The sequence below is a fragment of the Acinonyx jubatus genome, chromosome E2 (assembly GCF_027475565.1).
Source record: "Acinonyx jubatus isolate Ajub_Pintada_27869175 chromosome E2, VMU_Ajub_asm_v1.0, whole genome shotgun sequence".
Classification (NCBI taxonomy): Eukaryota; Metazoa; Chordata; class Mammalia; order Carnivora; family Felidae; genus Acinonyx; species Acinonyx jubatus.
This window is the reverse complement of record NC_069396.1, coordinates 52,655,238-52,677,868: the sequence shown is the minus strand read 5'-3', so window position 1 is coordinate 52,677,868 and position 22,631 is coordinate 52,655,238. Positions and strand designations below refer to the sequence as shown.

The 22,631-nt window shown below is 48.3% G+C and overlaps 2 protein-coding genes across 10 annotated transcripts in view; one reads left to right on the top strand and one right to left on the bottom strand.

The window, feature by feature from the left end:
* The window catches only part of TEAD2 (TEA domain transcription factor 2), a 15,955-nt gene extending 11,281 nt beyond the window's left edge, over positions 1-4,674 (top strand). For all 3 annotated transcript variants that reach the window (XM_027038074.2, XM_027038075.2, XM_053209967.1), the window contains 4 exons: positions 807-980; positions 2,622-2,783; positions 3,465-3,617; positions 4,057-4,674. In XM_027038074.2, the coding sequence (XP_026893875.1) occupies positions 807-980; positions 2,622-2,783; positions 3,465-3,617; positions 4,057-4,170 (603 nt within the window). In that variant the 3' untranslated portion in view covers positions 4,171-4,674. The remainder of the gene's footprint in view (positions 1-806; positions 981-2,621; positions 2,784-3,464; positions 3,618-4,056) is intronic.
* Positions 4,467-22,631, bottom strand: CD37 (CD37 molecule). Of its 7 annotated transcripts, none has more exons than XM_053209968.1 (10): positions 22,512-22,631; positions 10,332-10,424; positions 9,620-9,694; positions 9,437-9,509; positions 8,417-8,541; positions 8,246-8,320; positions 7,590-7,694; positions 6,685-6,921; positions 6,220-6,303; positions 4,467-5,211 (listed from the first exon to the last, which is right to left on the bottom strand). In XM_053209968.1, exons 3-10 carry the CDS (start codon positions 9,686-9,688, stop codon positions 5,134-5,136), a joined length of 846 nt encoding a protein of 281 aa, XP_053065943.1. In that variant the 5' UTR covers positions 9,689-9,694; positions 10,332-10,424; positions 22,512-22,631; the 3' UTR covers positions 4,467-5,133. The 7 variants fall into 7 exon arrangements, with proteins under 7 accessions (XP_053065943.1, XP_014942673.2, XP_026893879.1 ...); XM_015087187.3 differs by lacking the exons at positions 10,332-10,424; positions 22,512-22,631 and adding an exon at positions 9,926-10,246 and having other exon boundaries at positions 4,467-5,038; positions 5,144-5,211; XM_027038078.2 differs by lacking the exon at positions 22,512-22,631 and having other exon boundaries at positions 10,332-10,465.

The following is a 22,631-nucleotide window of genomic DNA, read 5'->3' as shown; positions in this document are numbered from 1 at the left end:
ACGTGCAGAACTTTATGTTCCAGAAACAGCATGAAGTTCTCAGGAAAACAAATAATTGAATATGGTGGGGGCTGGTGAGGCTGCCGACAGGTGGGCAGGTGCTGGTTCTGGAGGACGTGGCATTGCCAAGCTAAGGGACCCAGACTTTCTCCCGAGTGTGATGGAGAACCATAGAAAAGAGAGGTCCCATCTGATTGATCAAGCGAGGCTTTCAGGAAGAGGTAGATTTGCATAGGCTTGGGCCTTAGAAGATGGAGGGAGGACTTGGATTGAAAGAGAAGATGGGGGAAGGTAGGAGAATTTCAGAATACGGATAAGAAGTGATAAGAATGGAGAGATGGGGAGTCTTGATCTGGGCTGTGTGGATTCTATCCATCCATGCATCCATCTTTCCATCCATTGACTGAACATTTGTGAGCATCTATTTGTGAGAGCCTCCAGGTTGGGGGGTGTGGGCTTTGTCCTGGGTGCTCTGGGGAGCCAGGGAAGGGTTGTGAGCAGGGGAGGTCCAGGGCTCTGGGAGTCTGTAAGGGATGACCTGGAGAGTAGAGATGGGAGGCTGGGAGGCCAGGGAGGAGGCTGGGGTGAGAGTGGGAGAGGACAGGGCAGCGGGGATGGAGAGCAGGGGACAGGGCTTGGGGACTGAAATATTGGGGGGCAGCAGGGAATGGTGACAGTTCTGGGGAGTCAGGCCCAGCATCTGGGTGGACGGTGTGAAACAGCTAGTGGTTGCTGGGGGTACAGTATGGGATGGGCTTGAGCAAGTGAGCATCTGTCACTCCTCATTCATGGCCGACCCTTCTCAGTACCAGAGGCACCTGTTCGTACACATCAGCCAGCACTGCCCCAGCCCTGGAGCGCCCCCCCTCGAGAGTGTGGACGTCCGGCAGATCTATGACAAATTCCCTGAGAAAAAGGGTGGCCTGCGGGAGTTGTACGATCGCGGGCCCCCTCACGCCTTCTTCCTGGTCAAGTTCTGGGTGAGTTCTGCCACCAAAACAAAAGTGCTCACAAGTCATGGCCTCTGGCTCTAAGGGAGACAAGCTCAGGCCTTACCAGTCCTCATGGCTCAGAGTGTCAGCCCCCTTGTAACAAGGAACACAGAGGAATTTTATCCCCAGGCCAGGAATGGATAGGACCAGTGCAGGCGTAGGGAGAGGACTTGGACCTCCCCGGGTCCCACTAGACTTTGCCACAACCAGTGGTGTGACTGATGTGGACTTAGGGATTGGCTTGCAACCTTCCAGACTTCCCTGCACCCCACCTGACCACGTGAAGCCTTGTTGCTAAGGAATGGTTCCCGTCCCTTAGCAAATAAGAGTCATGGAATTTGGTCTCTAAAGAGAGGACAGACCCTAGCAGACCCTGTTGTTAGAGAATGGTCTTGAGGAAGTGACTGATGGAACTGGAAGGGGCTTTGTGAAGGCATTTATTTATTTAACAGTCATTTATTGAGCACTTACTATATATAGGCCCTATGCCAAGTGCTATGTATGTAATCATGAATAAGAGGGTCCATCTTGGGTCTTTCTTAGGCCCACTTGGTTTGGTGTTCACTATAATGGCTGATGTTATAGGGGCCCAATAAACATCGTAGATGTTTAGGGGGTGTTAACTCTTGTTAACCAGAGCTGTGGCATGATCTAGTCTCCTAGAAGGAAGCATGCCGAGGGCTTGAAGTTCATGAGCTTTGCGTGATTATAAAGTGTTCTAGTGTGTAGTGGCCCAAGGCGGCTCTGGGGATGTGCTGCCGAGGTCTTAGACGTGTTAGGACTTGAGACAGGCCTTGTCAGGTCCCAGATCAAGAGAACGATCCCTAGGAAGCCCAGCAGCTGAAGGGATGCAGGGGTGCGGCTGGGAAGGCTGGGAGTAGCCATTGTCAGGGTGATGGATGGAGTCAGGGCCCTGAGGAGAGGACTAAACCACCTCAGAGAGTGACCTGGTCAGGTCAGCAGCTAAGGTTAGGAAGAGGAAGAGGTGTGCTTCCCAAAAAGGTGCCCAAGGAACTCAGGCCACTGGTGTGATGAGGTTTTAGGCTTCGTTGGGCCCTACTTGGCCTAATTAATGGACTGTCTGCCCCCTTAGCTGAGGATTGGCTGAAAGGGCTTGGGAGAGTGTTCTGGAAAGGAGTCTGGCTTCCCCAGGCCCCTTTGCTAGGGAGTAGCCACTTGCCTTAGCACCCAGGGCCATGAAGCAACTCCCTCTGTGAGGGAGTTTCTGGTTGCTAGGGAGTAGCTGGCTCCATAGTAACCGGAGGTTTGGAAGGGGCTGACCTCTTGAGTTGGGGCCTCCAAGAGAAGAAAGTTGAATTCCAGGGCTCCTTTGTTGGGGGTGGAGTTATTGGGGAGAGAATTATTGGACCATTTTAGGAAGCCAGAGTTCTCCCATACTGATGGAAGGGTGGGTGTGTTCCAGAAACATGGAACACATGGAGAAGCAGGGACCTTGACACATGCTCATGGAGAAGCAGGGACCTTGAATGCTAAGGAAGAGAGGTGGGCAAATGCAGGGCTATGGGGGGGAACCAGGCCATAGGGCAGAGTTCCCACTTTAGAGGCATCCCCACCATTTACAGGGAACTTCCTCTCCAACTCACCTGTGCCTGCCTCCCCATCCCCCAGGCGGACCTGAACTGGGGCCCTAGTGGCGAAGAGGTAGGGGCCGGCGGCAGCAGTGGTGGTTTCTATGGAGTGAGCAGCCAGTACGAGAGCCTGGAGCACATGACCCTCACCTGTTCCTCCAAGGTCTGCTCCTTTGGCAAGCAGGTGGTGGAGAAGGTGGAGGTGAGGCTGGAGGGATAGAATTCCGGGCCGGTGAGCACCCAGCCACCTGGCACTTTGGGGGTGCAATAGCTCATGCACTTGAGTGTCTGTGTGGTGGGGTGGGGGTGGGGGTGGGGGAGTGTTTTATCCTCTTTGGGGACTTAATGCATGGGCTGGGAGCTAATGCTGAAATCCAAAGTTGCATGTAGGGGTTACTTTGAAGGCTCAAAGGTTACATGTGGTACAGAGATTTATAGTTGGTAAGATTCAGAAGGTTCTTAGGGATATGGGGGAATCTGCAGGGCAAGGAGGTACAGGGGCCACACTTAGGGATTGCTGAGGACTTGAGGGGTCTTGAACTCAGAGGTCATATAGAGTCTGGAGACCTGGTGGAGGGGTCTTTGGAGGATGTGAGGGTATCTGAGGGCCTGGAGGTTAGTGCAGTTCAGAGGTCATTGAGGCTTCAGAGCACAGTTTTGAGAGGCTGGAGGGGTCCCTGGTTTGCAGGCTCAGTGATCCCAAGTTGGATACCTGAGGGTTCAGGTCCCATCTCGGGTCGCCATGGATGGAGCAATGGTAAAATGACCACAGTGGGGAGTGGGCATGGCATCGGAGAGGCACAGAGTGGGGCTCAGTTCCTGGGGTGACCCCTGTGTCTCTCAGTCACCGTCCTCCCTACTCTGCGCCCCCATCCTGGTTCAGACGGAGCGTGCCCAGCTGGAGGACGGGAGGTTTGTGTACCGCCTGCTGCGCTCACCCATGTGTGAGTACCTGGTGAATTTCTTGCACAAACTTCGGCAGCTGCCCGAGCGCTATATGATGAACAGTGTCCTGGAGAACTTCACCATCCTCCAGGTGATGCACTGGGGCTGGGCCGGAGTTGGGGCGCTGATGTCGTGGGGAGTGCCCACGACAGACCCTCAGCCTGGGGACCCTGACACAGGGGGATCCCTCCTCATGGGGGAAACTGACCTCGAGGACATCCCGTGGTGGATCCTCAGTTTAAGGGACCTCCTCCATAGGGAACCTAACCTTAGCTCAGGGAACATGATCCGGTGGGACTCCTTTGCCTCTGATATGCCATCTCATGTGAGTCCCCTCACTGCCAACACTCGAATGAAGAAACTGACATGTCAGGCATCCCTTCTCCCTACTCCCTGGGGAATGTGATAAGGTGGGGACCTCTTCCCTGGGTATTCCATGGCATCTTGGGGAGGGCACAGTGGTCCCAACTCTCCCTCTTTGTTTTGTTTTTGTTTTTTGCATAAACCCTTTCTCTTGGCCTCCTTGGCAGGTGGTAACAAACCGAGACACCCAGGAGCTGCTGCTCTGCACTGCCTACGTCTTTGAGGTCTCCACCAGCGAGCGGGGGGCCCAGCACCACATTTACCGTCTGGTCAGGGACTGAAAGGGGACCCCAAAAGTGGCTCATGCCCGGAATACCCTCCTTCCAGGAAGGACCCCCAGCTTTCTTCATGCTTATTTGGGGAGGGGGCGCTGATCCCTGTTAGAGGGGACCTTACAAAGCTGGGTGGCAAGCTGGAAGGTTGGATCCTGATATTGGGACTTCACAGTGGTGTCTGAAAGGACAGATCACTCCAGAGCATGGGAACTGGGGACAGGAGTGAGACAACCCTGAGGTATAGCACTGGTTTCTCAGTCTCTTAACAGGTGCCCTCCCCCAACTTGGTTCTGGATGTTTGGGGGGGGGGGGGGCTTTGATATGGTTTGTCCCTCTTTCAGCACACCCCCATCTCCCTTTCTTCCCAACCTGCCTCTCCTTACCACCCTCACCCTGTGACCTTAAGATCAAGATCGAATATTGAAGGTTAACCCTTTCTGTGCCGGAGCAGAGCCAGGTGGGCCCTGGAAATATTTTTTTTTAATATAACAAGAGATATTTATAAGTGGGTATTAGGGTTGTGACTTTTTCTCAGCTGGGCAAGCAGTGGGGTGAGTCTTTTAATCTCATCCTCTCTTCTAAATAAGACGTGGGCTATGCTGTGTTGCCTCCCCTCACCCGCAAAGTGTGTTGGTTCGTGTTTTGACAGAGGATAAAACTATTTTACCAAAACGCAGGGGATTTATTTGGGGTTTGGGCGAAAAATAATCCTGTGGGAGGTGCGGTAGGCCAACACATGAGGCAAGGAAATGAGGTATCTTTGGGGGCAGGAAGCTGGTGACCAGAAGCCTCAGGTCCCGCGGGAGAGGTGACAGCAGATGGGCAGGCAGACATCTGGGTCCCCGGGGAAATGAGGAGGTTGAGGACTCAATGGCTGGGGCGAAAGGGGTTGAACAAATATTTACACACCACAGGGAAGCCTCTGGGGCCCTTGAAGGGGTCAGGGCGGGGCTTTGGGAAGGGCGGGGCCTAGAGGTACCGAGCAAGCCGGTCGTAGACTTGGTCCAGGTTTCTGCACAGGAATATGGAGAGCGTCATGAAGCTGAGCTATAGAGAAAGGAGACCTGGTCAGAGAGGTCCAGGGGATGTTGGCGAGGGTGATGGGGGTAGGGAGGATGGGGGTCCCGAGGGAGAAAAAGGGGTGGGGCCAGGGGATAAAAATAAAGCAAGGAGATTTGGGTTGGGGGCGCGGTCATGGGGGGGGGCGGAGAAGGGAGTAGAAGGTGGGTGGGGCTAGAGGGAGAGCTGGGCCAGGTTGTGAAAGATGGGATCAGGGATGGGAATTTGGAGGCTTGGGTTAGTTACTAAAGACGCGAGGGAGAGAGGGAGGATGGGAAGAAGAATAGGGTGGGGTAGAGGTGCCCAGCTGCGTCTAGCGCAGGTTTGAAGTCTGGGAAGGAGTGCGATCCGGAGATAGCCCAGGGTACTTTATTCCGGAGGCTCATCTGTCTCCCCCTCTCCCTCGGCCGCTAGTTCCACCTCGACCTCCACCTCCATGCTCCCGTTCTCAGGTTGTTCCTCGTCTTGATCCCAAAGCGGCCAGGGCCCCAGGGCCATGGGCAGCTTGACCTGTGGGGACTTGTCCCCCCAGTTGGGACAGGCGTCCGCCATGCCCCAGCCACCCCAGAGACCGCCGCTACGCCCGCTGCTGCTCAGCACACCACAGCGCCCGCCGCCTCCGCCATCAGCCCTGGGACCAAGCCCGGGGCTCGAACCATAGGCGTCCGGCACCTGCAGCTGGCGCTCCCGGCAGAGTGCCCTACGCAGTAGTAGCAGGCTCAGCCCCGCCACACTCACCTGCAGGGAAAAGGGAGGAATATTGCAGCTAAGAGCAGAGTGCTAGAACGCCAAGGGAGGCGGGAACGCCTACTCCCTGCGTACAACCAATCAGGGCTCCCAGAAGATAGGTCTTGTGCGGGGAGGCAGAAGAGCCTGGATTGGCTGAAGCTCTATCACGCCCGCACCTTTCCAGGAGAATGGGAAGGCGCGCGATTTGGGGGCGGAGCCATCTAGGGATTGTAGGGCTAATCGCAAATAGGGGCGGGACCAAATTACCTCAAGTAGACCGACGCCCAGGCAAATGCCTACTATGGAGATGAGGTTGTTGTGCAACCACTTCTGGAGGCTCCGCGCGCAGCCCTAGGGATATAGGGAAAGGTTAAAGGTAGGGTCCTCTCTGGGATTCTCCCTCAACCCCGTGCACACTGTTTTCCTTAGCCCAGCCCTCACCCCTCTTTCAGGCACCACCCCGCATCCCTAGTTACTAGGGTTCTCTAGTCTCCACGTCGTCCGGTCCAACCCTCCTTTCAGCCATGCTTTTTCTTTTAGGCCCCGCCCCCGCAAACCACGCCCCTTCTGGGGAGCTCCACCCCTCCTGTTGCGCCGCTTTCTCGTAGCCCCACCCTACTTGCAGACTCCTCCCAGGTCCTGCGGCCCCGCCTCCTGGGGAGCAAACCCCTCCCACAGCTCTACCCCCTCACCGGCCCCTCCCCTTCCTAGCGGGCTCCAAACCCTGCCCACCTCGCTGTAGATATCGCTGTTTGCAGGGACCAGGCAAAGGTCTGTACTGTGGCGGGGCCGCGCCAGTGGTCCCAGCCGGCTGAACTGGGGGAAGGAGAGTTTCTCGAAGATGGCGGAGTCGTTGCTCGCCGATGAATTATAGCAGGAGCAGGGCACGCGGTGCACCTCTGAATCGTTGCTGCTGAGGCTGGGGACACTGAACCAGTCCCGAGGAGAGTTCCAGCCACAGCAGCGCAGCTAGAAGAGGGACAAGAGTCAGAGAGACGTGGACTGGAGGGATTCAAAATGATTTGGGCGTTCAGGGGACTGGGTGGTGTGCATGAGGTCATGTTGGGGAGCAGAGGGCCAAGTGATGGGTGTAGGTGATGGACCACACGCGGGCTAGGCTTGGGGACGTTAGAAGAACTTGGGGTTGGTGGAGACCAATCACGGGTGACATGGGGCTGTGGGAGGAGCTGCAGAATCACGCTGTGGATGGAAGATTGGGTGGGCGGTGCAATTCAACCTCAGGTGGGGAACAGGTGGATGAGAGGTCAGGGCCACGAGAGTGGCCAGAGTGGAGTCTCACGTGGGCCAGGTCCTGTGAGGGCCAGAGTCACTCAGGGTTAGGGAGTGGGGTCACGCTAGGGCCTTGGGGCTGAGGGCGAATTCTTATCAGGGCAGAAACCAGAGCCTCTCCAGGGTCTGGGAGCTGGGGGAAACGACCACACAGGAGTCAGTCGAGTTGCCATCTGGGGACGGGGCCACGCAGTAGGTAGGGTGGATGGATAGGGTTACCCTTAGGGTCCTGGAGCTGGGCGCCCCGGCTTGGTCGGGGCGGAGTCTCCCTGGGACAGGGGACAGGGCTGTCAGAGTCCCAGACCTACAGGGAAGGATGCACGTCCGGGTAGGGGGGGCTCACCCACCTGGAACTGCACGTAGTCCCAGCTCTCCTCCGCCGCCGACTCCTCCGGGTGCGCGTGGTAGCGTTGGATGGTCTCCATCACGATATCCTTCACCCTCCGCTCCAGCTAAGAGGCTAAGAGTGAGGCCGGATCCCCACGCGCTTCCCCACCCCCAATTTGCCCCGACCCACTCCAGCCTCTTCTGGGCTTTCTCAGTCCCATGAGGTCCCTGAGCGTCTTAAGTTGGTCTCGATTTCTCACCCAATGGCTAGCTATGTATTTGTTCCTTGAAATCTCTGCCTATCATGTCTTTGTTTCTCCCACTGTCTCCCACGATCTTTCATTAGGTCTCTGCCTCTTTCTTGGAGCCTCTTCTTTCTCCGCCTGTTTTTTCTTTTTTTTCTATTTCCCTTTGGATCTCTCTCTTGCTATGTCTTTCTTCCTCCGTGCCTGTCATCCTCGTCGTTGAGTCTTCCTTCGACTCACCTCATCTCTATCTTCTTTGTGTCTGTCTCTGTGTCCCTATGTTTTTCCGTCTGCCTCTGCCTGTCACTATTATTTCTTTGTCCATGTCAGCTCTTGTCTACCTTTGTTTCCGTCTTTTTCAGCCCCCTCCCTACACCCCCCGTCCCCCACAGGAGCTTGGGAGGAGTGGGGGGAGGGGAAGCCAAGCTCACCCGGGTCCGCTGAGTGGAGATGAGGATTCCTAGCGTGATCTGCATGGCAAACAGGAGCAGCAGTATCCCAAAATACTGGGGAGGGGGGGGCAGCAGAGTAGGGGAGATCAGGCTGAGCCCCTTCCTTGGATGTGGGGCTCTATTGGAGGGGGGTGTGGGGAGGGCACTCACCAGGCCCAGCAGGCAACGGAGCTCCTTCAGGGCCCCCACACAGCCCAGGAGAGCAAGACCCATGGTGAGAATTCCTGAGATGGCCAGGGCCTTGGACCAGATCTGCAGGGGCATGAAGGACAGGCCTGGGGGAGGTGAGAGGCAGTGACATTGGGCACGGTGCTCACAGCCCCAGGTAGCCCCATTCCCCACCCATGCAGTCACTCAACTGGGGAGCAGTATTGGGTGGGGGGGCTCTTTCTCTGCGTGTCTGTCCCTGCCACATGTTGAGTCTCTGTTCCTCTCCTTCTGGGATGCTATCTACCCCTCTCTCTGGCACTCTGTTCCTCCTGAGTCACCGTCCCCTCAACACCCTCTCTAGGTCTCTGTTCCCTTCTCTCTGGATCTCTGTTCCTTTCTCCCTGGTCATAGTCTCTCCCTCTTGCTCTCAGTCTCTCTTCCTCCTTCAGCCCCTCCTCACCCCCAAAAGTTTCAGTCCCATCACTTGGCAGTACATCTGTCACTTAGACCTCCCAAGGGGTAGGGGTGCATGATATCTATTTCTGAGTGCTATTTTCTTCAGGGACACATGGGAGGCATGCGCTCAACGCAGTCCTCAGTACAGGGCACACACTTATTAAACGTGAGCTATCAGTATTTCGACTATTACTCCATTATTATTTTCCTACTATTATTATTATTATTATTAATGTTATATCTGCTCTTCCATTTCCTTGCTGCGTGACAGCCAGTAAGTGACGTCCCCTCCCTGAACCTCAAGAGAGGGGAAGGTTTATGGGAGGATCTGATAAGGATCTGCACTACATCTAACACGTAGGAAGTGCCTGAGAAATGGCTATTATCATTTTTATTAGTATTCATATGCACAACTCATTTGCCAGAGGAAGGCACTGAGACTAAGAGCAGTGGGCAGGCTGTGAAGCAGAGTCTGGGACAAGGGAGACCCCGGGATGTCACTTAGGGGCAGACCGGGTCACACTTGCTCCAGGAGGCCCCTCCCAGGAGCCCTGGCCCCCTCACCTACAAAGGACACGAAGCTGGTCTTGTCAATGAGTATCCAGATGCCAAAGCAGAAAATAAGGCTGCCTAGGACCTGGAGGGAGGAGATGAGAATATGGCGGTGGGCAAAGGAGGGGGGGATATCAGGTCAGGTGGCTGTGGCAGGGGCTGGGGCCTGGGCTGGGTAGCCATGTGGCAACTCACGAAGAAGAAGAGGTTGAAAACGAAGAGGAGGTACTTGATGAGGCTGAGGCAGCTGTCCTGGGCCGACATCTTCGCCTAGAGGGGTGGGCAGCCAGAGGGGAGGGACCGAACAGAAGAGGTGTTAGCAGTGGAGGAGAAGGGCAGAAAGAGGCTGTGAGAGAGGCGGAGGGAGAAAGGAAGAACACCGAGAAAGAGGAAGTTCCAGAGGTGGAGCCCCGCCCCCTCCCTCTACACCCTCGAGGTGGCTTTCTCGTCTATCTGGGCCCCTGTCGCCCTCATCTGCCCCACTCAGACACACACCAGTACCTGAGGGGCCTTGGGATTTGTGGGCACCAAGGACACGTTGGGTAGTTCCTCCCAGGTCTCCATGGCTCAGGCTGGGGGACCCGCAGGGACTCCTGATCTACTTGCACCCACCTACTCTGGGCCCCGGGGCCCCAGGCCAGCCCTGGACAGCAGTCGACCTCACAGACACTCTGACCTCACTGCCTGCTAAGCTTTGCCATCTCTGCATCCATCTCTGTCCCCTCTTCCTGGCCCTCTGTCTCTGGTCCTCCCTTCTCTGGGTCTCTGTCCTCTCTCTGGGTCTCTGGTGTCCCTCCCCCAACACCTCCCACCTCACCTTCCCCGCATCTACCCTCTCCCTCTCTGGGTTTCTGGCCCCTTCTCTCAGCATGCCTGTCTTTTCTCTGCTTATGCCCCATCCCCGCACTTTGTCATGGCCTCTCTCTCAGAGTCTGCATCCGGTTCTTGACAACAAATGTACACCACGCTGTTCCCATATGCTGGGGAAGGGGCTGGGCACCTGGGGGAAGTGAAAGTGCTTCAGTGCCCCACGTGGGAAGGTCCCTGGGAGTGAGGGGGTGGCCTGGCTGTGCCAAAACACCCAGAGAGGAAGCTGGGTCTCTGCAGTACTTCCTGCTTCTGCAGTGGGGCCCCAGCAGGGTGAGGCTGGGGAGGAGTCCGGATTGAATCCGTGACTTTGGCAGTTAGATCGAGGTCTGCTGTACTTGATGGTCTCCAGCCTCTGTAGTCTCTCCTGTTGGCCCCCACTCTTGTCAAATCGGATTTCCACCGTTGGGGATGTTCCTACCTCTTAACGTCCATCCAGGCCCTGGGAAACCCGCCCCTCTTAGAGACCTAACACCCTCTCTTTCTGAGAGATCTCATCTACCATTTTTTTTTTTTAAGGCTCCAAATGCAATTTATTTTCTTATTAATGTTACCAAAAATCAATTCATGTTAATAGTATTCTGATTTTTGGCTCTGGACTTTCTTTTTCTCTTTCCAGTGTTATTGAGGGATAATTGACAATTGCAATTGTATGTTATTTCAAGTGTCCAACATGATGATTTGATCTACATATGCATTGTGGAATGATTGTCAAGATCAGGATAACGTTTTGATCATCTCACATAGTTAACTATTTTTATTTTTTTGGTGGTGGTGAGAACACTTACTAGGTATTCTCAGCAACTTTCCAGTTTACAATACTGGATAATTATAATCGCCATCCTGTATATTAGATCCTCAGAATGTATTCTTTTTTTTTTTTATGTTTATTTACTTGAGAGAGAGTGAGAGTGAGAGAGAGAGAGAGAGAGAGAGAGAGAGAGAGAGAGAGAGAGCAGGGGAGGGGCAGAGGGAGAGGGAGAGAGAATCCTAAACAGGCTCCATGTTGCCAGCACAGAACCTTATGTGGAGCTCGACCTCATGAACCTTGAGATCATGACCTGAGTGAAATCAAGTCAGATGCTTAACCAACTGAGCCCCCAAGGCACCCCTGAATGTATTGTTTTAACTGAAAGTCTGTACCCTTTGATCCATATCCCCCCATTTCCCTTATTCCCCAGAGCGTGATGGTCAGGACTCTATTCTCTGTTTCTATGAAATTCTCCCCCTGCCCTGTTTTTTAATTTAATTATGTTTCTTTATTTTTGAGAGGCAGAGAGAGACAGAGTGCGAGCGGGGAAAGGGCAGAGGGGAGGGGGGGACACAGAATCAGAAGCAGGCTCCAGGCTCTGAGCTGTCAGCACAGAGCCCGATGCGGGGCTGGAACCCACAAACCAGGAGATCACGACCTGAGCCGAAGTCGGATGCTCAACCGACGGAGCCACCCAGGCGCTCCTCCCCCTGCCCCGTTTTTAAAATAGGATTCCACTCCCTCTGTCTCTGCCCCTCCCCTGTTCATGCTCTGTCTCTCTCTGTCTCAAAAATAAATAAACGTTGAAAAAAAATTAAAAAAAGAAAAAAGGGGCGCCTGGGTGGCTTGGTCGGTTAGGCGTCCGACTTCGGCTCAGGTCATGATCTCACGGCCGGTGAGTTGGAGCCCCGCATCGGGCTCTGTGCTGACCGCTCAGAGCCTGCAGCCTGTTTCGGATTCTGTGTCTCCCTCTGTCTCTGCCCCTCCCCTGTTCATGCTCTGTCTCTCTCTGTCTCAAAAATAAATAAACGTTGAAAAAAAAATAAAAAAAATAAATAAAAAAAAAATAAGATTCCACATTTCAATGATACCATGAAGTCTTTCTCTGTCTGGCTAATTTCACTTAGCATAATGCCCTCCAGGTTCATCCATGTTGTAAATGGTAGGAGATATATATATATATATATATATATATATATATATATATATATATATATATATATAGTTGACCTTATATGTGTGGGTATACTTCCTTATTTCCTTATTACATTGGTTTATGTGCCTGTTTGTATACCATTTTTTTAAGTTTATTTATTTATTTTGAGAGACAGAGAATGTGCACCAGTGGGGGAGGGCCAGGAAGAGAGAGAGAGAGAGAGAGAGAGAGAGAGAGAGAGAGAGAGAGAGAGAGAAGCCTAAGCAGGCTCCATGCCCAGTGTGGAGCCCTACATGGGGCTCCATCCCACAAACCGTGAGATCATGACTGAGCTGAAATCAAGAGTCAGCACTTAATCGACTGAGCCATCCAGGCATCCTATACCATTTGTTTTGATTACTATAATTTTGTCATATAGTTTGAAACCAAGAAGTGTGATGCCTCCAACTTTGTTCTTCTTTCTCAATATTCTTTTGGCTATTTCTTTTTCCTTTTTACTGTTGTTATTTACCTTTTCTAAATTAATTAATTAATTAATTGTTTAATTTATATCCAAGTTAGTTAGCATATAGTGCAAAAATGATTTCAGGAGTAGATTCCTTAGTGCCCCTTACCCATTTAGCCCATCCTCCCTCCCACAACCCCTCCAGTAACCCTCTGTTTGTTCTCCATATTTAAGAGTCTCTTATGTTTTGTCCCCCTCCCTGTTTTTATATTAGTTTTGCTTCCCTTCCCTTATGTTCATCTGTTTAGTATCTTAAATTCCTCATATCAGTGGAGTCATGTGATATTTGTCTTTCTCTGACTATTTCGCTTAGCATAATACTCTCCAGTTCCATCCGTGTAGTTGTAAATGGCAAGATTTCATTCTTTTTGATTGCTGAGTAATACTCCATTGTGTATGTATGTGTGTGTGTGTATGTATATGTATACATACACACACACACATATATGTACATACCACATCTTCTTTATCCATTCATCCATCGATAGACATTTGGGCTCTTCCCATATTTTGGCTATTGTTGATAGTGCTGCTGTAAACATGGGGGTGCATGTGTCCCTTCGAAACAGCACACCTGTATGTATCCCTGGGATAAATGCCTAGTAGTGCAATTGCTGGGTCATAGGGTAGTTCTACTTTTAGTTTTTTGAGGAACTTCCATACTGTTTTCCAGAGTGGCTGCACCAGTTTGCATTCCCATCAACAATGCAAAAGAGATCCTCTTTCTCTGCATCTTTGCCAACATCTGTTGTTGCCTGAGTTGTTAATGTTAGCCATTCTGACAGGTGTAAGGTGGTATCTCATTGTGGTTTTGATCTGTATTTCCCTGATGATGAGTGATGTTGAGCATTTTTTCATGTGTTGGTTGGCCATCTGGATGTCTTTTTTGGAGAAGTATCTATTCATGTCTTTTGCCCATTTCTTCACTGGATTCTTTGTTTTTGGGTGTTGAGTTTGATAAGTTCTTTATAGATTTTGGATACTAATCCTTTATCTGATACGTCATTTGCAAGTATCTTCTCCCATTCTGTCAGTTGCCTTTTAGTTTTGCTGATTGTTTCCTTCACTGTGCAGAAGCTTTTTATTTTGATGAGGTCCCAATAGTTCATTTTTGCTTTTTTTCCCCCTTGCCTCTGAAGACATGTTGAGTAAGAAGTTGCTGTGGCTGAGGTCAAAGAGGTTTTTGTCTGTTTTCTCCTCTAGGATTTTGATGGCTTCCTGTCTTACATTTAGGTCTTTCATCCATTTTGGTTTATTTTTGGTGTATGGTGTAAGAAAGTGGTCCAGGTTCATTTTTCTGCATGTTGCTGTCCAGTTTTCCCAGCACCATTTGCTAAAGAGACTGTCTTTATTCCATTGGATATTCTTTCCTGTTCTGTCAAAGATTAGTTGGCCACACATTTGTGGGTCCATTTCTGGGTTCTCTATTCTGTTCCATTGATCTGAGTGTCTGTTTTTTGTGCTAGTACCATACTCGTAATGATTACAGCTTTGTAATACATCTTGAAATCCGGGATTGTGATGCCTCCAGCTTTGGTTTTCTTTTTCAACAATTGCTTGAAAAAGAATTGCTTTGGCTATTCAGGGTCTTTTTGCTTCCATACAAATTTAAGATTGTTTGTTCTAGCGCTGTGAAGAATGCTGGTGTTATTTTGATAGGGATTGCATTGAATATGTATTTTGCTTTGGGTAGTATCGACATTTTAACAATGTTTGTTCTTCCAATCCAGGAGCATGGAATATTTTTCCATTTTTGGTATCTTCTTGAACTTCTTTCATAAGCTTTCTCTAGTTTTCAGTGTATAGAGTTTTCACCTCTTTGGTTATGTTTATTCCTAGATATTAAAAAATTTTTTTTAATGTTTATTTATTTTTGAGAGAGAGGGAGAAACAGAGTGTGAGTAGGGCAGGAGCAGAGAGAGAGGGAGCCACGGAATCCGAGGCAGGCTCCAGGCCCTGAGCCATCAGCACAGAGCCTGATGTGGGCCTCGAACCCACAAACCGTGAGATCATGACCTGAGCTGAAGTTGGACGCCCAACCAACTGAGCCACCCAGGCGCCCCTATTCCTAGGTATTTTATGGTTTTTGGTTATTTACTTTTGAGAGAGCAAGAGTGCGAGTGAGGGAGGGGCAGAGAGAGAGGGGGACATAGGATCCAAAGTAGGCTCCGTGCTGACCACAGAGAGCCCGATGTGGGACTTGAACCTATGAACCATAAGATCATGCCACGAGCTGAAGCTGGACTCTCAACTGACTGAGACACCCAGGCACCCCTCTTTTTGGCTATTTCGAGGTCTTTTGTAGTTCTGTACAAATTTTGGGACAGTTTTTCCTACTTCCATGAAAAATGCCAATAGAATTAAAAAAATTTTTTTTTAACATTTATTTATTATTGAGAGACAGAGCATGAGCAGGGGAGAGGCAGAGAGAGAGGGAGATACAGAATCCAAAGCAGGCTCCAGGCTCTGAGCTGTCAGCACAGAGCCCGACGTGGGGCTCGAACTCACAAATCGCGAGATCATGACCCCAGCCGAAGTTGGATGCCCAACCGACTGAGCCACTCAGGTGCCCCTAGAATTTTGACAGGGATTGCACTGAGTCTGTAGGTTGCTTTGGATACTATGGACATTTTCACAATATTGATTCTTCCTAGCCAAGAACACAGGATGTCTTTCCATTTCTTTTTTTTTTTTTTATTTCTTTCATCGGTATCTTATAGTTTCATCTCCTTATTGAAATTTATTCCTAGGTATTTTATTATTTTGATGCTGCTGTAAATGGTTTTGCTTTCTTCTCTTTCAGATAGTGTGTTGTTAATGTATAGACATGCAACTGATTTCTGTATTTTGATTTTGTATTCTGTAACTTTACTGAATTTATTAGTTATAACAGCTTTTTGTTGGAGTCTTAGGGTTTCTTATATAAGATTATGTTGTCTGCAAACATAAACTTTTCCTCCTTTCTGATTTGGATGACTTTTATTTCTTTTTCTTACCTAATTGCTATGGCTAGGATTTCTGGTATTATGTTGAATAGAGGTGACAAGAGTGGGCATTTTTGTATTGTTTCTGATCTTAGAGGAAAAACTTTTGACTCTTAACACTGAGTATAATGTTAGCTGTGGGCTAGTTACATGTGGCCTTTATTATGTTTAAAAAAATTGTTTTTTAGGTTTATTTATTTTGAGAGAGGGAGAAAGGCAGAGAAAGAGGGAGAGACTCCAAAGCAGGCTTTGTGCTGTCAGCATGGAGCCTAACATGGGGCTTGATCTCACAAACCGTGAGATCATGACCTGAGCTGAAATCAAGAGTTAGATACTCGACTGAGCCACCCAGGTGTCCTTAGCCTTTATTATGCTAAGGTACATTCCTTTTATACCTAATTTGTTGAGGATTTTTATCATTAAGGGATGTTGAATTTTGTCAAATGCTTTTTCTGCATCTATTGAAATTATCATGTGATGTTTTTCATTCTGTTAACATAGTACATCACATGTGTTGATTTACCTATGTTGAACCATATGTATGTTGCATCCCAGTCATAAATCCCACTTGATCATGGTGTGTGAGCCTTTTAATGTGGTGTTGAGTTCAGTTTACTGGTATTTTGTTGCGGACTTTTGTATCTATGTTCACCAGGGATACTGGACTATAATCTTCTTTTCTTGCAGGGTCCTTGTCTAGCTTTGGTAAAGCTGGCCTCGTAAAATGAGTCTTGAAATATTCTTTCCTCTTGAATTTTTGAGAAGAATTTGAGAATGATTGTTGTTAATTCTTCCTTAAAATGTTTGGTAGAATTCACCCATAAAGCCATCTGGTCCTGTACTCTTATTTGTTGGGGGCTGAATCAATCTCCTTGCTCATTATTTGTCTGTTCAGATTTACTGCACGATTCAGTCTTTGTAAGATGTGTATTTTTAGCAATGTATCCATTTCTTCTAAGTTATCTAATTTATTGGCATATAATTGTTCATACTAATCTTTTATGATCATTTGTATTTCAGGGGTTTCAGTTATTAAATCTCCTCTTTATTTATAATTTTGTTAATTTGAGTCATTTGTCTTTTTTGTCTTAGTCAGCTAAAGATTTTTCAACTTTTGCAGCATGTGGGTGGCTCAGTTGCTTAAGTGTCGGACTTAGGCTCAGGTCATGATCTCACAGTTCATGAGTTTACGCCCCACATCAGGCTCTCTGCTGTCAGTGCAGAGCCCACTTGGGATCCTTTGTCTGCCTCTCTCTGCCCCTCCCCACTCACGCTCTCTCTCAAAAATAAATAGACATTAAGAAAAAAAGATTTTTCAATTTTCTCTCTTCAAAAAACCAAATCTTAGTTTAATTGATCCTTTAAATCGTCTTTCTAGTCTCTATTTCATTTATTTCTGCTGTCATCACTATTATGCCACCTTCGTGCTGAGTTTGTTCTTGTTTCAGTTCCTTGAGGTGTAATGTTAGAACACAGATGCAAAAATCCTCAACAAAATACAGTACTAGCAAACTGACTTCACTCTTTTTCATTCTTATTTCTCTTTCTCTCTCTCTTTTTTTCTCCTCTGACTGGATAACATCAAGAGATATGTCTTCAAGTTCACAGATTCCTTCTACCTTGGTGGACCAACCCTGGGTGATGCCCTCATTCCCATACAGCCCATCAGTTCCTAAGCCAATACACCCTGTGTCTTGATTCTCTACGTTCTCTCCTTCTCTCTGTCCTCATTGCTTGGGCTGCCTCAGGACTTGTGCTTTCCCATCTGGACCCAGACCTCAGCCTCCTCCATTCTCTTAGTCTCTCCCCTCCAGTCCACTCCCTACGTGGCCTGAGAGGATCTTTTGAAGCCCAGACCTGGATTATACAGCCCTATGTCCACATCTATTAGGACACAGATTTACCACCCCTCATCCCTCAGGAACTCTTCTAAGCCATCATTAAATCTTCTGTGCTCTACTACTAATATACAGTTCAAATTCACTCACTTCTCTCCAAGGCCACTATCCTAATCCAGGCTGTATTATTTTCCATACAAATAATTACAATTGCTTCTCTACTGATTGTAGGGTATGGATGGTGACACCCGGCCCCTGCCCTAAAAAGATATGTGCATGCTGGGGCATCTGGGTGGCTTAGTCGGTTGAGCATCCAGCTTTGGCTCAGGTCATGATCTCACGGTTCCTGAGTTCAAGTCCCTCATTGGGCTCTCTACTGTCAGTGCAGTGCCCGCTTCGGATCCTCTGTCCCTCTCTCTCTGCACCTCCCCCACTCATGCTTGCTCTCTCTCCAAAATGAATAAACATTAAAAAAAAAAAAAAAAAAAGACATGTCCATGCCAAAGCAATACTGAAAAAGAAGAACAAAACTGGAGGTATCATAACCCCCGATTTCAAGATACACTACAAAGCTGTAGTGATCAAAACAGTGTGGTAGTGGCACAAAAATAGACACATAGCGCAATGGAACAGAACAGAGAGCCCAGAAATAAACCCACGATTATATGATCACTTAATGTTTGACCAAAGAGGCAAGAATATACAGTGGGAAAAAAGACAAATGGTCCAGGAAAAACTGGACCACTTTCTCCCTCCATACACAAAAATGAACTCAAAATGGATTAAAGACCTAGACGTGAGATCTGAAACCATAAAAATCCTAGAAAAGGACACAGGAAGTAATTTCTCGGACATGAGCCATAGCAACATTTTCCTAGATATGTCTCCTGAGGCAAGGGAAACAAAAGCAAAAATAAACTACTGCTACTACATCAAAATGAAAGGCTTCTGTAGAGCACTGGAAACAACCAACAAAACTGAAAGACAATCTACTGAATGGGGGAAGATACTTGCAAATGACATTATCTGGTGAAGGGTTAGTATCCAAAATATATAAAGGACTTCTATAACTCAATAAAAAAAAAAACCCAAAAAATAAAAACAAAAAAAGAACCCAAAACAGAACAAAAAAAAATTAATCCAAATGCAGAAGACATGAACAGATACTTCTCCAAAGAAGACATATAGATGGCCAGCAGATACATTAAAAGATGCTCAACATCACTGATAATTAGCGAAATGCAAATCAAAACCGCAATGAGATATCACACCTGTCAGAATGGCTAAAATTAAAAACACAAGAAACGACAAGTGTTGATGAGGATGTGGAGCAAAAGAAAACTTTGTGCACTGTTGGTGGGAATGCAAACTGATGCAGCCACTGTGGAAAACGGTATGGAGGTTCCTCAAAACCAAAAACAAAAACAGAATTACCATATGATCCAGCAATTCCACTACCAGGTATTTACCCCAAAGAATACTAAAAACACTAATTTGAAGAGATACATGCAGGGGCGCCTGGGTGGCTCAGTCGGTTAAGCGGCCGACTTCGGCTCAGGTCATGATCTTGCAGTCCGTGAGTTCAAGCCCCGCGTCGGGCTCTGTGCTGACAGCTCGGAGCCTGGAGCCTGCTTCCGATTCTGTGTCTCCCTCTCTCTGACCCTCCCCCGTTCATGCTCTGTCTCTCTCTGTCTCAAAAATAAATAAACGTTAAAAAAAAAAATTAAAAAAAAAAAAAGAAGAGATACATGCATCATTACATTTATTGCAGCATTATTTACAATAGCCAAATTATGGAAGCAGCCGAAAAGTGTCAATTGATAAATGAATGGAAAAAGAAGATGTGAGATATGTATACAATGGAATATTACTCAGCCATAAAAAAGAATGAAATCTTGCTATTAGCAATGACATGGATGGATCTACAGGATATAACACTAAGTGAAATAAGTCAGAGAACGACATAGTTGCTCATATATGGAATTTAAGAAACAAATGAACAAAGAAAAAAAAGAGACAACTCAAAAAATAGACCCCAAACAATAGAGAACAAAATTATGGTCACCAGAGGAGATCTGGGCAGGGGGATGGGTAAAACAGGTGGAGATGATTAAGAGTACACTTATGATGTGGGGCACCCGGGTGGCTCAGTCGGTTGGGCATCCAATCATGATCTCATTGCTTTTTGGGTTCGAGCCCTGCGAGGGGCTCTGTGCTGACAGCTCAGAGCCTGAAGCCTGCTTTGGATTCTGTGTCTCCCTTTCTCTGCCCCTCCCCAACTTGTACTCTTTCTCTCAAAAATAAAAAAACATAAAAAAACAAAAAAGAGTACACTTATGATGAGCACTGAGTAATGTATAAAATTGTTGAATCGCTACATTGTACGTTTGAAACTAATATAACACTGTATGTTACCTACACTAGAATAGAAAAAAAAGGATATGTCCATGTCCTGGAATCTGTGAATGTGACCTTATCTGGCAAAAAGGGTTTTTCAGACGTAATTAAGGATCTCGACATGAGATCACCCAGCATTATCTGAGGGGGCCCTAAATAAATGGTAAGTGTCTCATACTGTAAGAGACACACAGGAGAAGACAGAGAGACGAGAATGCCAGGTGAAGGAAGAGGCAGAGATTGGAATTATTCAGCTGCAAGTTCTTTTAGGAAACTCTTTGACTATGGCTCATGATTTGGCCTTAGTCCAGGGAACGTAAGAAATTTGGGGTTTATTTGGATCCTCAGAAAGACTTCACTTGAAAAGGGGCAGGGTCTCATAGGTTCAGGAGAGGAGGTGGAGAGAGTTTTGGAGGAAAAGGGAAGTTTGGTGAAAGGATTAGAACCAGGGAGCAGGGGGGGCAAAGGAGGTGAGGACTGTGCAGAGGAAGATGGCGCCAGAGGCAAGGCCTGAGAGCAAGGTGGATGCTATGTATTATAGAGACAAAGAAGGGCGGGGAGGAGGAGAGGAGGTAAAGAGGCCTTAGAAGACATTCTGACTTCTTTCAATTGTTTAGTTGCCTCATTTAATTTAGAAATAGTACTTTGTGTTGTGATTTGAAGTTTGGGTTAGAGAGCGAACAGCCAAGAAAGAATTCTTGACATATTTTTGGTGCAAAAAGGTGATTGTATTCCAGCACGGGGATAGGACCCGTGGGCAAAAAGGACTGCTTTGGGATTGTGAAGAGGGACTGATTATATGCTTTTTAATTAGTGGGGTTTAAGGATTGCGTAAGTCTCTAAGGAATTTGGAAGCACGGCTTTCAGGATCTTGAGGGGCTAGCTGCCGTTAAGATAAGATTACTTTTACTCTTTAAAAAAAATTTTTTTTTTAATGTTTACTTATTTTTGAGAGAGAGAGAGAGAGAGAGAGAGAGAGAGAGAGAGAGAGAGAGGCAGGCAGATACAGAATCTGAAACAGGCTCCAGGCTCCGAGCTGTCAGCACAGAGCCTGATGCGGGGCTGGAACTCAAGGACTTCAAGATCATGGCCTGAGCCAAAGTCGGACACTCAACCGACTGAGCCACCCAGGCGCCCCTACTTTTGGTCTTTAATAAAACATACACATTAAGGCATTAAGGCAGCCATGAGTTCCTTGAGGAATGCCATGCTCTGTATGTTTCAGGTATCTATCAGTGGGCTGCAAGCTGTAAGGAAACTTAGCTTTGGCTACATTTCTCTCATCTTTGTTCATTTTACAAAGAGGTAAACAGAATCCTGAAAACATCTGCAAGCCTCAAGGTACTGTTTACAATAGGCATCCCATACAGGTTTTTGCTTCTTTTACAGCTGTAGCTCTCCAATTTAATTTTGAATAATAAAAAAAGTTTGGAGAGATCAGAATTTCCCCATGATTGCCATTGGGAGTTCTAAAATACTTTCTGTCAAGTCGTTCCATTTCCTTGTAAGTGTGCCAAAAAACCTGCCAGAGTCCCAGAAGGGGCAGGGCGACCTCAGAGCGTTTTGACGCCTGGGAACCCCAGTTCCTAGAGGTTTCTCTTGAGAGCAAAGAGAAAAATTCCTAGATGGCACAGTTGGAATAAGAACAGCCCAGTTCCAAACAGGAGGGGGAAATGAAGTCCAAAAGAGTAGTCTCAGGGAGGACAAAGCCTTAAAACAGATGCCCAAATAAAGCCTGGAGTGCTCAAATCACGAAGAGTGAAGTTGAAATCCAGGAGAAAACACCTTCAAACTCCCGGGTCATCAAGAAAGCAGTAAGCTCAGGGGCGCCTGGGTGGCTCAGTAGGTTAAGCATCCTACTCCTGGTTTCCACTCAGGTCTGTGAGTTGAGCCCCATGTCCAGCTCTGTGCTGCCAGTGCAGAGCCTGCTTGGGCTGTCTCCCTCTCTCTCTGCTCCTCCCTCACTTGCGCTGTCTCTGTCTCTCTCAAAATAAATAAATACACTTAAAAAATATCTAAAATAAACAAAACTTGTCAGTTATTTTACCAGCAAAAGTGAGTTGTTATTGGTTCCCCCCCCCCCCCCCCGAGGAATAATAGAGAATTGTAATTCAGGACAGGCAAGTTAGGGCAAAACCACAGTCAAGTCCAAGAAAAATGGAGAAAACTACTCTTTGGAATGAACTGGGAGTCTGAAGTGTAGGGACTTCTCATTGGCTGAGTGAGTTGTGACAGTCTCTCATTGGCTGGGGTGTTGCTGGGTAGGAAAAAAACTTTCTTCCTCCCGGTGAGATAGTACAGTAGTCACTACCCAGGTAGGTTTCTTCCTGTCGGGTCTACAATTGACTGGAGTGGTAGGGTGTGACAGCTCCCCTTGCTGGCCCCCAGACTCAATTTTAGAGAGGCTACCCTTCATTAATATTTCACGTCTGCAATCCCAGTAGGTATCTGAGCTCTCTGAAGGCAAGGTCCGTGTCTGTCCTGTTGGACACATATTTAAGCTCTGGATAGTAGTAGGGGAAGCTTAACTAAACACCGTAAATTTGAAAGCAAGAGAAATGACTGGGAAGAACAAGCTTCCCACCTCACCCACATCCCCACCTCACTCAGGGGTGTGGAAGCAAAGTTCATGCTCCAGACTCGGGATACGGCTAAAAGCTTGGCTTCAGCCCCACGCGCAGTGGGGAGGGCATTGGGTGCCTGGTCCAA

What these genes read in the sequence shown, in the direction of transcription:
- CD37 (XM_027038076.2), bottom strand. Translation starts at nt 9,988, where the DNA reads ATGGAGACCTGGGAGGAACTACCCAACGTGTCCTTGGTGCCCACAAAT. An exon ending in TCCGTTGCCTGCTGGGCCTG is followed by an intron (nt 8,321 to 8,416) that starts GTGAGTGCCCTC and finishes CCCCCTCCCCAG; the next exon opens with TATTTTGGGATACTGCTGCT. An exon ending in TGGGCGTCGGTCTACTTGAG is followed by an intron (nt 5,212 to 6,219) that starts GTAATTTGGTCC and finishes CTTTCTCTATAG; the next exon opens with CTCAGCTTCATGACGCTCTC.